This window comes from Gallinula chloropus (genome assembly GCF_964237585.1).
Source record: "Gallinula chloropus genome assembly, chromosome: 5".
NCBI classification, from domain to species: domain Eukaryota; kingdom Metazoa; phylum Chordata; class Aves; order Gruiformes; family Rallidae; genus Gallinula; species Gallinula chloropus.
Window position 1 is genome coordinate 50803792 of NC_140090.1, and position 15620 is coordinate 50819411.

General features: G+C 39.6%; 1 protein-coding gene across 1 annotated transcript in view; it reads right to left on the reverse strand.

Annotated features, from left to right (window-relative positions):
- The window catches only part of BICC1 (BicC family RNA binding protein 1), a gene marked incomplete at both ends in the record, with an annotated part of 108123 nt that overhangs the window by 16565 nt on the left and 75938 nt on the right, over positions 1-15620 (reverse strand). The window contains 5 exons of the mRNA XM_084265088.1: positions 3192-3443; positions 4393-4587; positions 5901-5954; positions 6870-7028; positions 8172-8251. Of these exons, the coding sequence (XP_084121214.1) occupies positions 3192-3443; positions 4393-4587; positions 5901-5954; positions 6870-7028; positions 8172-8251 (740 nt within the window). The remainder of the gene's footprint in view (positions 1-3191; positions 3444-4392; positions 4588-5900; positions 5955-6869; positions 7029-8171; positions 8252-15620) is intronic.

Consider the following 15620-nt stretch of genomic DNA (forward strand, 5'->3'; position numbering starts at 1 on the left):
TTCTACTGATAGGGATGATCTCACTGAAGCACTTGAAATACTAAAAACATAAAAAAAGAGTACCCCTAAAAAAGCCTAAACCCAAAAGAGAACAAACACACACAATGGTCACAGGGTAACTAGAAATTACTAGAATGTTGCTTCTCAAAATAACAGAGGGTACAGAGTCAGTTAAAACCAAATCCTACTTTTTGTGAATTCAGATCAATACTAAAGAGTGTCATGCATCAGGAAAAAGGCACAGTAAGATACACTGAATGGAGTGGTCTTAAGCATTTTTTCCTGCATTTACTTGAGAATGAAATCCAGCAAATTGGTGTATTTATTCTTCCAATAACTATTTCAATATTGAATATAATTTTATATGGAAATAGTACTTTTCAAAAGTACCACTACAGGTACACAGTACTTTCCACACCTAAATTAATTTGAGCTTAAAGAAAATTGAAAACAAAGCTTCTGGAATATTTTGACGTCAAGAAGACCGATGTAGACAGCTTAACTCCACAAAGTGAACTTGCCTGAACAGAAGAATCATGTATAAAGTATGGTTAAAAAAACGCTGAAATCAAATAATAAAGGAATTTATGGTAACAGAAATGCTGTCAGCAGTTCCTACTTGGAGTTACCAAATGCTTTTTGTAAAAAATGTAACAGAGTAATATCAAAAGGTTTCACCAAAACCCTGCTTGATTGAAATACACCTAAAGGTTAACAGGAAAATGAGGAAGAACAGAGACTTCAACGTTGAAACATTGCAGTTGATAGGCATGTTAAAAGGCTTGAGTTTTACACTACTGTTTTGTTATCATATGCTTAAGAGCACCTATGTGGAAAGAGAGGAACATGACCAAGTAATGTCCTTTGACTCATTGACAAGTGAGTTGTCAATACATCTTCTGTAATTCAGTACAATACAGTTCCTCATTATTGTCTCAGTATTGTTAGTAACAATCACAACGCCAGTGAAAACAAAGGGTTTAAGGCAAGGGGAAGACATACAAGAAGAACATTTGAAAAAAAAGCTCAAAACCCCTTTCTCACTTAGGTAAGTATTTAGTTTTAAATGACCAGGTATTCGTTTATCCTTTTACAATGTGCTCTCATCACTACTAAGAGTGCTGACTTCACCACCACATCAAACATATTCCTGCTACCCTCAAGATTTGAAACTGTGATTCACAATGCTTGTCAGAGATAAGGGACATTCACAATCAATACACCACAGAATTCATGGCTTCCTCAATGAAATTACTTACTAGTTGATAATTAAGTCTCCATTTACATATATTGCGAAGTAATTTTTACTGACAGCACCGATACATGACATACATCCTACAGTGTGGTACCATGCACTACATCATGTTTTACAGGGATATTGTAAATTTTGCCTCAAGTACAGTCTCTTGGGCGAATTACAGATCACAACAGTTCAGTAGTTCAGGAAAGCGGTACAGTGTTTATCTTTCTGGTATTGATGTTCAGATGCTTTTACTTATTCCTAGGAGATGAGACCTCTGCAGAGAACCGACCCCCATTTTTGAATCACCTCTCCAATTGTGTAGGACACTTGCCTAGTTGTGAAGCAGCATCAACTGTTGCTCTGACTGAACCAGAGGAGCTGGCAGGAGGCAACAACCGATCATGGCGAGAAGGCCAGCATGCAGATTTACTAAGGTAGGAATTGGAGGTAAGTTTTTGTCTTGTTAGTTGCTCTTTCCATCAGCTTTTCAAATTGTTATTGGTTAATAAGGTACATTCCTAATTTGCAAGATTTGCTTTTAAAAATCTTATTTTATCTACAAAACTGGAAACAACAGTGTCAGGACATGTGACTCCTATGAGTTGAAACAGGTAAAGCCTCTTAAGTTGGTCCAGTTTTTAAAGAATGAAATAGTGGATGTTACCTGGGACAGTAAGTTGTGATAATGTGTTTGTAATTATTAAATCAAGCTTCAGTACTTAAAAAAAAAGCCTTCAAATAGTTTTAAGTTTCTAGACTAAAGGTGCACTTTTATGTCATGCGATAGCTTATCTGCATTTTCTTCTACTTCAAACCTCCAGAAAAATCCTACTTCAACCTCATCAAGTATATGCACGGATTAAGGCTATCTTTTGGTATTTACTGACAATAATATCCTAAATACTGCAATAATGAACATAACTGCATAAACAGAAAAGCACCACATTTTTGTTTCGTGCTCTACAGTAAGGTGTAAAAGAGATGTGGACTTCTAGAATGTAACTGTTTATCCTGATACCTGCTTAGAACTGGATTTGAATCCAATCCTCTCATATGTTGTTTATAAATTTACATATTAAAAAAAAATAATCCGTGTACAAACATTAGCACTGCTACAATGCCTAAAGGCTCTTGTGAAAGTTAAAAGGAAGCAAAATAGAACAAAAGCCTGTACAAATAATAGCATTATTCATCACCAGAGGTGTTTGTAAGAGCCTCACAGTACTGAGGCTGCAGTACTAGAAAGAACACAACACTGCAGAATGAGTATTTCCTATGGCTCCCCAGTTTCTTTGAAAACTCACCTATACAGGAACTGAGAAATCCCTTCCAGTTTCCCCCAAAAGAAACATACAGGGGAGATTAAGGTTCAATATCAGGAAGAATTTCTTCACTGAGAGGGTTATCAGGCATTGGAACAGGATGCCCAGGGAGGTGGTGTAGTCACCATCCCTGGAGGGATTGAAAAGGCTGTGGATGAAGTGCCTAAGATCATGATCTAGATGTGGGCTGGGCAGGGTTAGGCTGTGGTTGGACACTATCTGAAGGGTCTCCTCCAGCCCAGGTGATCCTATCATTCTATGATACTTACCTGACAAACCTGGAAAACATAGGTTGGCAGAACAGAAACAACCCACTACCTGCCACCAGCAAACCCCTCTGAAAATCTGCCACCTTCTCAGAAGCATATGTTATTGCACATTTACACTGCTTATATCACGTTACATTGCCATGGTCATTTTTGACCATTTTTACTGGTTAGGTAACTACTCAAACTTACAAACCACTGAGAAAACTAGAGTACTCCACTGACCCAGCTTTTTGCAGTGGGAACAGCAATTCTTCCTCTCTAAGGCTAATTCACATTTGATGAATAAATTTGTGCCGAACGAGTATATTTCCTATAATCTGGCAGTTTTACCAACCAAGTTTCACTGAAAATACTTACCATGAGATATTGCCTGGCAAGACAGACAGACTCAATCGTGCCCTGGAGGTAGACAGTGGATTTCTTCTGTGGGTTACTAGGGTCAGGGAAGTGGATCTGAGCACCAGTCCTCTGCATGATATGTTTGATGTTACTGCCATTTCGACCCATCATAAAGAGATGATGCTGTGCTGCAATGTCTAGTTGTGTGCTGACAGGGATTGCAGAGGCCAGGCTCCCAGCTAGGTGTTCTAAAAGCATGGCTGTTCCTTCCTGAAGAAAAAACGCAAGGAACTGGTGAAGCAGCACTCACAGGCATACAAAATGACATCCCAGACCGCTTCCTTACTTGTCATGGCTTCCACATGCAAGATACACAACACAATTTTTCATTAAAACCCCAACTCAACTGATTTGTTAAGGCAACAGATGGAGTAAAGCCTACCTGCTATTTCTATTTTATCACCAAATTTAGTGTTTAATTGCCATTGTAAGAGAGAACACTGAACAGTTTGGTCCCCATGTGTCCAACTATAGTAATAAGTAAATAGATTTATCTATGTAAGTATATTTGCAAAATTCTTCTTCACTTTTAGCCCAAGATATTCTTACTGACTTAAGATACACCCATCTGAGACCTTATCAGCCTGCCCAGAGCCAGCTATTAACAAGGAAACTATATTTTATTAAGACAAATAGGCACACGAGAACTCTTTAACTTGACGGTCAAACTCACATCTCTCAATTCAGTTTTTGCAAGATTAGAAGTTTTACTGACTGTTAGGGCAGCTTTCAAGGTTATATATTTGACACAGGTTGAGAAGGCCAAAGCACAAAGAATTCATGGTTGGGTTTTGTTGTGTTTTGGGAGGGGGGAGGGGGAGTTTGAGGTGGTGTTTTTAAGGTAAAAGATAAGTAAGATTAACACATATTCCAGAATTGCTGGAAGCCCAAACAGATATGCAAAAGACAAAAAACAGATTAGAAGCTTAGCACAAACCATGCTAAATTCTAAGCTTAAAAATATTTTCTACACATTTTTACACCTCACATATATCAGTGAAGTTTAAAAAAAAAATCCCCCACACACACTCTCAAGGCTTCAAGAGTGATTAAGCAATACCAACATGTATTGATGAGGTAAGTTTTAATGTTAATACAGGTTTCAAGTACCTAAATTATGGTTATGACATGCAGGAACTTACTTAAGAGGACACATTACCTTCACAGCACTAGTGTTGTTTTGGGACCCTCTGACAATGACTGTAGCACCATACATGCGAGAGCGTTGTTTAAAAGAAACTGAAATATTGTATGTCTGAGATATATGTTGAATTGTGGGAGAATTAGGATCTGGGATTGGTTGGAGAATTCCAGCAATAGGCAATTCAAACATGAGTACCAATGGAAGCAGTTCCTACAACAGTGAAGAAAAAAATATTGAAAACCAAAATCATACTCACTAAAGCTATTACTAAATCATAATTTATTGGTCCACGGTTATTAAATTGACATAAGACATTTGCTGGCCAGAATTCACTGATTAAAATACCATCATATGTTGAGTTAGAAAAAGGCACCAATGTTTCCAGGGACACAGGAGTTTGTTTGGCAGGGGCTTTTTGTTTGTTTTGGTTGACTTGTGTTCCAAAACAACAGGAGTTTTTTGCAACTATGTAGCAATAATTCAGCCAGGTAATTTCCCCTACTTGTTATAAACAGGTCAATATTTGTAAAGCTTCCTAGAGAAGTTTCTCTTCTGCCATGGATTAACGGGAGCTTGGAAGTCAGCTACAAAACTACACTGGGGAAGAGAAGGCTCCAGTGGGGGGCCTTATAGCAGCCTTCCAGTCCCTGAAAAGTGCTTATAAGAAAGCTGGGGAAGAACTGTTCCTGAGGGCATGGAACAGTAGGACAAGGGGGAACAGTTTTAACTCAAGAAGGGAAGATTTAGGTTGGATATTAGGAAAAAGTTCATCAATGAGGGTGGTGGATCACTGGCACAGGTTGCCCAGAAGGGTGGTAGAGGCCCCATGCCTGGAGATACTCAAGGTCAGGCTTGATGGGACTCTGAGCGACCTGATCTAGTGAAGGTGTCCCTGCTTACTGGGAGGGGGTTGGGCTAGATGGCCTCCAAAGGTCCCTTCCAACCTTACACATTCTGTGATAAATATCAGCAGATTTCATGACTATCAAGAATAAGACAGTGACTATCTGACTACAACAGCTGTGAAAAATATTTCATAATTAGATTTGTAATTATTCATGCCAGATTACACATACAAATCAAAACCAGAAGAACACTTTGAATGGAGATGGAACTGAATTCCACCAAATTATTTACACAGATGACAAATGAGAATGGTTAAAATGAAAAAGGCAGCAGCTGCCTCTCCTAAGTCAGATTCACACAGGATAACTGAACTTCTACAGGCCATCTCTGGAGGGTAAGCAGAGATGCAATTTTAAACACAGTAGGAGATACTTTACATCTTGCTTACACTGTAGACTTTGTGTTCAAGGTGCACCTTGGGCTGGTTAAAAATGTAGCCAGAAGGCAAATAACTTATTATAATACCCTTTGCATTTTACTCATACGGATGCTCAGGTTTGCTCCTCTATTTCTTCTGTGGTAAGACAGAGCCAGACAACCCTTGGGGTCCCAAAACTGTAACTTTGTTTTTCTTTTAAGTGCCTTCAAGGGAACCCTACACCAAAATAGACCATTACCCGAATTCTAACTCTTGCTGACTCCACTCCAGCAGGCTGTCCGGCAATAGACACCTGGAATAGGAAGAACATAGAAAATGTAGCATCCCAATTTCAAATGAAGCATTGGAAAAGTTATTCAGACACCTGCATGCTCTTAAATTTTTTTTTTTTTTAAAAATCAACACTTCTTTCACATCTGGTAACATATTAAGTTTTCTCTAAACAGTACCTGAAAACTAAAAACAATTAAAACATAATCTTTGAGTATTATTGGATCTTGGGTTACATAGGCTTAAGCAAATAGAAAAACGTGTTACAGAAAACAGTAGAGTTGTTTGGATCAAATATCACTGCACACACGTGCTCAATGCTAATAGTCAACAACAGTAGGTCTTCTGAAACATTTTGAAATCCCTGTACTTTCCTCAGCAGCCACTAGGATGCACAAGAGGGAATTGTAAGTCCAGCAATGAAAGACTCAGAAGTAAACATCCCAGTAATATCAGCAATACAGAAGTAGTACAATTCAAGTTTAGTTTAACTTACTCTAGTGAAGCTGAACTTTTACAACAGGGCATTCATTTTTGCTAGCTAGTCAGAAACCAAACTCGGTGGATAAGTTACATCCTAAGCCAAAAACGCAGCAACAAATCAATATGCTAAATAAGTCAGGTGTTGAGCAGGAAAAAAGTTCACAGAAGCAGTAAATATTGCTTTTCTACCATGCACACTAAGGTATTGACTTCTGTATGCTTAAAATAATCTTGGTTTAAAGAAATTAAAATTGTTTGTGAGCCATCACAAATTGTTTCCACCTGTTTTTTAAAGATTTGCTCATTTAGAAAGTTCAGTGCTTTCCACAGAGTGTAAGTGCCAAAAATGTATTTCCCTGAACTCACAAAAAAACCCCCAAATTGACAAAAAAAGTTTAGAGATGTTTTATATTCTCAAGAATTTTGGTATAAATAAGTATTAAGCAATACTTACTTGGTTGCTTTTCTCTGCTTGGTTATTCCTATTTGAGTCTGGAAAATGGATATGGCATCCCGTTTCCTCCATCACCTTTTTAATATTATTGCCACCTTTACCTATCACATGAGAATGTTCTGTATGGGAAACATCCATCTTCAAGGTTACCCGATTGCTCTGGAAATCAAGCACCCAAGATTAGATTTGTTCACAACAGAACCTGAGTATTTTAGAGCTATGTACTTCAAGAATTACATTCAAAATTTTATTTCCAACATGTTTTTGCTGTGGCTTAACTTCTACTCAAGCAAGATTTTTTAAATTTTATATGGATCATCATCATTCATGTTTTCTTTCCAATGTGAAAGTAACATGGGAATAAATACCCTTTAAGATATATCTTCAGAAAATGTCTAAGGCTTTTAAAACACACCCTAGCTTTTATCAACTGTGATTTAAATGTCCTTTTGCAATCCCTTGGAATTTATTTTAATTCTGTGTTCTTTCAACTACAGCCACACCCCCTGTCTGATCTGAAAAGGCCTCATGATGAAGGCTCTGGCAAATCAAAGCCACGGGCCCTAAAACAAGAGAGTATTTTTTTCCCTCCTTTAACAAACATACCAAACTTCTCCAGTACATCAATGTTTAAAATACACAGACTGCCTACAGCTGTTTCTAAAAGCGGAATTGTTAACAGGCCATAATATTGTTGTTCAGTGTTCAAAAAAAACCTGAACAGCCCTTATCACTGGAGTGTTTCTTTTGGCAATCTCTTGAGAGAATCAGAAAGTTGGCACACAACTACACAGAAGCCAAACACACTGCCCCAAAAGACTTGCTACTGGATGAAAAGAAGATCTGATGAACATGAGACCCCCTGGCCAAAATCTAGGTGTTTTAGAAATCTGGGTCCTAGTGTCTCAGGGTATAAGAAGACAGTTAAAACCAGAAGTGCATAAATGCTCCTAAAATTGATTTCAAACAGAAGCAACGTTTTCACTTTGCTGAAGTGAACATAACCTGCTGTTTGCAGTGAGGCTCTATTCCACATTTTTAAGTGCAAAAACCCAATTCCATGAACAAACCCAGCCCTATGGCTGGAATCTATAGAGTTCAGATATGGAAAAAGTGCTTTAAGTACTTTCTTGGAGCACATATAAGTTCATTTGTAGACACTGAATACCAACATTCAGAAGCATTATATTGGAGACTTTGCTTTGGAGCGTCTAGCTTCTGTTTAAAAGTGCCCATTTACAGAGATCAATGTCACCACAAAATTAGGGGTTCAGGTGTCATTCTAAAGAAGTTCTTGCTTACTTTTGTGTCCAAAACAGACATGATCTTCTCTTTTGCTTCTTTAACATTTTCCTTTTTTCCAGAGACTTTAATATGGGGATCTATAAAAGAAAGACAGCTTTGTAAGAAAAATACAGTGAAATACTTATCAAAAACATTTCCTCACTGCTTAAATACATTTGAATCCATTATTTATAGCTCAGCGATAAACTGCAGTGCTAACCTTTGGGATTCAGCTAAAACCCAAATGAACTGTTCCACCCCTTCAGCCCTTCTGGCAATTAGGATTACCACATCAGTTTAATAAACATGATAACCAATTTAAAATATATAGAAATCAAATGTCAAACGTACATCGCTATCATAAACGTGTTCTGAAATGCAATTACATAACTAAACCATCAGATCTTCTCAGGCAAATATTCAGAGGACAATAATAGCTCTGACAGCCTTGCTCAAGCTTAACAGCAATATCTAAGAAAAATCCCCCACCAAACTCAATCCCACCCTCATCCCCGCTTCATTGTATTTAATTAGTCTCTAGAACTACTTTTGCAGTTTTCACCTGACAATAAGGTGCCTCCATCAGAAGCTTTCTGATTATCAAATCAAAGTTATCAAATCAAACTGAAATCACACTTTAATAACTTATATACTTGACACTTCAAAGATCAGATTTAAGATTTTGCTCCTAAACTATATGCCCAGGAAGAACACCAGCTGATGCCAGTTTTTGCTCAGTGAGATCTATAACATTGATTCCACACCACACTTGTACATTATAATTTTCACTTTTCATTATAATATACTTTACAATTTTCAGTCCATCGTCCTTAAACAGCAGAGGGTGGTGCACTGAGCTTGTGGGTACAGTTTGGCATGCTGGATGGGAAGTACAGAACTGACTTTGGAACTAAATCTAGCATCAATTGCTCAAAAAAAAGTGTGAAAATTACACGTTAGATAGTTTAGCAGCACCATCTGGTGTCCACAAGCATAAAGTGTCACATTGCAAAATTAGTCTAGACATTAACTATAGGTTCAATTAAAACAAAAAGTCCCCAGTACTAATTTCTAAGAGAAAGGTGACACCTCTTTCTCTTTCCCTGGTTTTCGAGTCCTCTGCCCTTTTGCAATGTAACAGAGCATTTTCCTACTGGATTGGGATGAACTGTCCTCAAAAAAAATTCTAAGTAATCTTCTAGCTAATTAATTCATCTAATTCATTATACTAGATGATACATAAATCATAGGGGATATAAAAGTAAATACATTCCCAGAGGTAGGAGGAAACATAGCCACAACACAACATATCTGCCTTTCCCATCATCTCAATGGCTGAAATCACTTCACTGCTAAAGAAATGCCAAATAATACAACTCCAGATTGTAAACCTGTTGTACTCAATTGAAACTCTTAAAACCATGCCTGGATACTCTTTTCATTCCAACAACAAACAACCCAGCAACTCTAGTCTTTATCACTGGGAAGTTCTGAGCACATTCAGCTGGGGATAGAGGAACACTGAAGGAGCATAGGATGCACTGCCAAATTTCATGAAAGTCAAGAAAAACACAGCATTTTGAGTTCTGAGAAACAGATACATTTCATTTTTAAAAATGGAAAAACTGTAGTCACAAAAAACACGGTATGCACATCGAATCTACAGAAGCTCAAAAAATCTGCTGCTTCAGCCTTTTCACAATAGAGCAAAGTTAAAAAAACCCCAACCACAAAAAACAACGAAAAAGCAAAATAGTCTTAAGGGCAATTTTTCTTTTCTTTTTTTTAAGTTGACAGTAAGCCATGTGGTTCTAATGTGTTTAAGCTGTGAATGATATTTGAAGTGGATGTCACAGGCAGAAATTCCCAGAAGCGGATTCTAGCACACTGTGCTCCAAGAGCTCTGTAGAGGCAACCAGGAAAAAAACCACAAAACCAGACCCCCACTACTTTGGGCTTGATCTTCACATATTTGTAAACATATTCTAAGACATATTTGGTCACAAGTACAAAAAGTATTTGAAATAAACCTGGAACCTTACTAGTACTGAAGAAGAGTACTATGATTCTGTAATGCTATTTGTTTAGCTGTGGAGCTGACCTAGAACTTATGGGTCAGGATTTGAGGGAGGGCAGGGGCAGGTGACATTGGAGTGGGTGTCTACTACAGGCTGCTTGACCAGGAAGACCAAGCAGATGAGGCCGTCAATTGACATATAGGAGGAACTTCACATTCACAAACGCTGGTCCTCACGGGGACCCTCTATCACCTCTGCTGGAGGGACAACAAAGCCGGGCATAAGCAATCCAGGAGGCTCCTGGAACGTGTTGGTAACTTCCTTCTCCAAGTGACAAAGGAGAAAATGAGGCAAGGTGCCCTGCTGGACCTTGTTCTCACCAATGAGGGACTGGCAGGGAATATGAAGTTCAAGGGAAGTCTTGCCTACAAATGACCATGAAATGGTGGAGTTAAAGATCCTCAGGACAGTGAGGAGGGCACACAGGAAGCTCACTACCCTGGACTTCAGGAGAGTAGACTTTGCCCTCTTCAGGGATCTGCCTTGTAGAGTACTATGGAACAAAGCCCTGGAGGGAAGAAAGACCCAGGAAACCTTGTTAGCATTCAGGGATCACCTCCTCCAAGCTCAGGAGTGATGAATCCCAACAAAGTGGAATTCAAGAAAACCCACCAGGAAGACTGGATGAACAAGGAAGGAGCTCCTGAACAAGTGTAAATGCAAAAAGGAAGCCTACAGAGGGCAAAAGCATGGGCAGGTAGCCTGGGAAGAAAGTTTCTGAAGAGAATCTGTCTGATCAGGTTAGGGAGGCTAAAACCCCAACAGAATCTGGTCGGGGCATCAGGAATAACAAGAAAAGATTTTATAAGTACAGTGATAGAGGAAGACTAGAGAAAATGCTGCCTCTATCCAAAAGGAAACAGGAGACCTAACTACCAGGGATACAGGGCAGCCTGAGATACTCAGCTTTGCCTCAGCCTTCACCAGCAAGGGCTCTAGCCATTCTGTCCAAGTTATAGAAGGCAAAGTCAAGACCAGGAGCATAAAGAACCCCACACACACCCCACAATTGTAGGGTAAAATTAGGTTTCAGGTTCTTTTTTTAGAGAAAACAAGCTCAATTACTCACTATTAGAACCAAAGCAAGGAAGAATACACAAACCCAAAGAGAATCCGCTTACATCAGTGTCAATCCTAAATATGCTATGAGATCTTTCACAACTGGTCTTAAGTAGCCTTTCCTTACTTGACTTCTCAATGACACAGTGGTTTGTGATGGCTATGAAGCAACTTGTTTTTAAGTTATCAGAATTCCTCCGTTGAGTCCCACTCAATCTTTCCTTCAAAAAAAAAAAGTTAGATATGGCAACAACTTGAAAATTTCGCATGAGAAGCGTTACCTGCACCTAATTTTATTGGAATTCTTTGAACTGGCTTTGTGGGAGTTGGAAGCACATGGAAATTACAAATTGGCTGGAAAGCCAACAGGTACCCAGATAATACTGAATCAGCAAACAGGTCACCTGCTTAAAATGGCTGAAATAATTAGAGGGGCAATAAGATCAGGTAATCTCACTCTCTGCACATTGCAGACCCTTAAATTTTTTCAATTTACTTGTCTGTGGGATCAATTAACTTTTCTGTACCACAGTTCCTCTAGAAAACATTGAAAAGCAGAAAATTGTCTGTTCAGCACTTTGAGCTTCCCAGCCGAATGCCCGCTTTGTGACATGGGTTGCACTTAGGCCCACTGGCTCGTCTGGCACCTTTTTTTTCCTCTTGGGAATTAAGAGCCCTTAGTGTTCAATAGTGTCTTGCAGTGAAGATTCAGAGATGCTGAGGAAATCACCTATCACTATGCCAACTCCTTTTTTTTTTCCTGAAACCATCCCCAAATACTCAAATCATTAAGAAAATTTAAAGAAGCTGCCTGGTTTTTGTCCCAGCTAAATGATTTCTTTTCAGAGTAAAGGATTTTCTGTTTTTAAACACTATGCCACAGACAAATTTCCCAGGAGATAATCAAGAGGCAAACTTCTTGGAAGCCAAGTGCAGATCAGGCTGCATTTGACCTTGAACGACTGTCTGAAGCCCATCCCTAATGGAACCAGCATTTACTTCCAGCTTTCTGATTTATCTGAGCTATCCTGCGGAAAAAGATTGAAACTGGATGGTATCCGAAAACTGCTTTCAGGATTTCTGAGTAGGAATGAAAAAACTAGGTGAGGTCTCTGTGCATCAATACAAGGGAGTAATTAAAAGAGTTGGCTTCAGCTTTCTAAATGTACATAAAGCTTCCCCATCACCTATTTTCCAGGTGCAACAATTTATTCCATGGATTTATAGGTACGGGTTTTTTTACATTAGATAAATATTACCACCTTGCTTAAAACTAAGGTAAGGATATATTTTTTTTGATAAATCTCTACATTTGATTCCTGAAATACCTTAATGGGTGCAACCGTAGCAACTCTCTTCCATTAGAGGAGAGGTGGCCAGCAGAGACAGGGAGGGGATTGTCCCTCTCTGCTCTGCCCTCCTGAAGCCCCAGATGGAGTCCTGTGTCCAGAGCTGGGGCTCCCAGACCAAGAAAGACTGGGAACTGTTGGAGAGAGTTCAGAGGAGGCCACAAAGATGATGAGAAGGCTGAAGCACCTCTCCTACGGAAAGAGGCTGAAGGAGCTGGGCTTGTCCAGCCTAGAGAAGAGAAGGCTGTGGGGGGACCTTATTGCAGCCTTCCTGTCCCTGAAGGGAGCAGAGAAATAGAAGGGGAATCAGCTTTTGAAAAGGACAGACAATGGCAGGACAAGGGGGAATGGACTAAAGCTGAAGGAGGGAAGGTTTAGATGAGATATTAAGGGGAAGTTCTTTCCAGAGAGGTGGTGAGGTGCCAGAATAGGGTGCCCAGGGAGGTGGTGGATGCCCCATCCCTGGGGGTGTTCAAGGCCAGGTTGGATGGGGCCCTGGGCAACCTTGTGTAGATACAGGCCTGGAGGTTGGTGGCAGGGGGTTGGAGCTCTGTGATCCTTGGGGTCCCTTCCAACCCAGACTATTCCATGATTCTAACGCATTCTCAGTGACACTGAAAACAAGATAAATGGCACTCTGAAGTGAGGACTGCCCAGACATAAAGGTATAGCAGGTGTAATGTGTGCACAGTACTGCCAGTACAGATAAGCATAAAGTCACCCCCCAGACAGTACCTAGGCTGACACAATTAACCACAGCACCTGCACACAGCCTTATCTGAAAGGAGACAGCCATCTAACAAGACTGGATTCCTTCAGGAATGGCTTTTGCTGTGACCCAGCCCATAACAATACCATTTATGTCCAGATGACAACTGGATCAGATCACCAAGATGCTGTGACATACTCCATCCCCAGGGAACACTTGTTTTGGTAACCTGCTTTTACTGGAAAAAACAACCAAAACACATCTCCCTGCCTGTTTTTTTGTTTAAGCATTTGATCACCATTGGCAGTATGCTTTAAATAAAACTGGAGTTAGAGCAAAGGACTGATGCCTACCATGAACGACAAAGCAAGATACCAAAAGCCTTACAAGCTATTTGTAAATGCAAGACAAAGGCTTTAGAAGTCTGTGCGCTAAAAACATAGAATGCTTTAAATATAAGTGTTGTATCAGAAACCAGAAAAGATTGACTCATAGGAGACAATGAGGAGTGCCTTGCAAAATACAAAACATGGCACTGTGTAGTAAGCCATCTTTCTGTTTATTTTGATGGCCAGTATCTTTTTCCCTAAGAATAGAAGGAATGGGGGAATGTACATAAAATAGAAAGCTGGAGTTACGCAACAGAAAATACTGGAATTTTTTCTCAACAGCCTTCATTTTGCCAGACTATTGCCTTTGAGTGGTCTTTTATTGCTGCTATCCTCAAATTCCTCACTCCACACTTTGGCAGAGTTTCCACCTCCTCAGTCTTTGTCCACAGCTATACCAGCAAGCCTCCAGCTTTTATGCCGCTATTGTGTGCAAGATTTCAGTAAACACAATAAAATTCCTCCCAGCAGAAACACATTTGTGCCAGTGCAAACGCATTTACACTAACTTCTGCTGGACAAGAACTATCTAAAATAATTACGATGTTTAACTGTGTAGGCCTCTCCTACAGCTCCGACATCGTATTTAATGTCTGGACAAGCTCTTCAGACCACAGCTATGCATCTGGTTTGTTTACAGGATGAAAAGTCTCCAGTTACAGAAAAACCGCTATTCTAAATATAGCCAGACAACTGGGCTGCACAGGACAGATGACAGTCACTCTTAATAAGCAGCTGATTAGGGTCTGACTAGCCCATGAGCACTACTGAACTGGAGCCATTCGAAGAAAAACGGAGGCAAAAGAGACCTAGCATTTTTAAGGACAAGTTATGAAGACTGCCACAAAATTACTAGCAAAAACCACACTAAGTTATATGAGAAATTAAAAAGAGAAAGCCAAAAGAACGCACTTATGTTGGGACGTTCTCAACTGAAAGAGCAAGTACAATGTTCACCTTAATAGAGGACGAACCATAGGTCTTACAGCAAGTGAATTAATCAAAAAGGTCACATAAGACTTCCAATGTAGTATAGAAAAAGGGGTAATTGAATTGAAACAAACCTTTTAGATAAATTAGGCAATACTGTGTGTTCAGTTCTTAGGCTGGATATTCACTGACCAAACTAGATGGATTGATGATAGCCAAGAGAGGCTTGAAACAGGCTCAATCTATTCCCATGGAGAAAAACATTAAGGCTAAAGGCATGCAGTTAATGCTCACAATTAAAGCATATGCAAAGTAACTCAATTGCATAAGAGGAAATTTGTCACTTGGGCACTTCTTGCTGCTGGCTTATCAGTTTAAGGGAATTCTCACCCTCCCCTCAATGCACACACTTCACCTGCAGGGACCTTAACCACAGGAGAAAGAAGCTACTCCTGCATTAAGCCAGAATGCAATGGGCCATTTCCTACTGCAGACCTCCACATATCCCCAGACACACTGCTCAATGTCACGGGCATTTTCACATTTGGGTTTTATTTTGGGTTTGTTTCTTTTTTTATTTTCTGAAGTTAGACTGCAGCATCATCCTCTCTGACAGACTTCAGCCAGCTAACTTGGGTCATGGTCAAAACCCTACTCAAAGCATCACAAAACTCAGCAGTGGCTGCAAGCAGTTAATAGTGTCTTCAGAGTAGGCATATCCTGAGGCTCTGAGCATTCTGGGTGATCTGTCTGTTGTGGACAAACAGCTGATTCCAAACAACCTTGGGATTAACTAGCCTCACTGCCTTTATGTGCAGCACACTGATCTGAATGACTGTCTTCTCAGACCTTTCTGACTCCTAACTTTCGCCCTTACTGGCATCTAATTCTATCTTTGGAGGAATTCCTGTTCTATTCCAAATACTAGAAGCTGAGAAGAAGTAAATACTTGT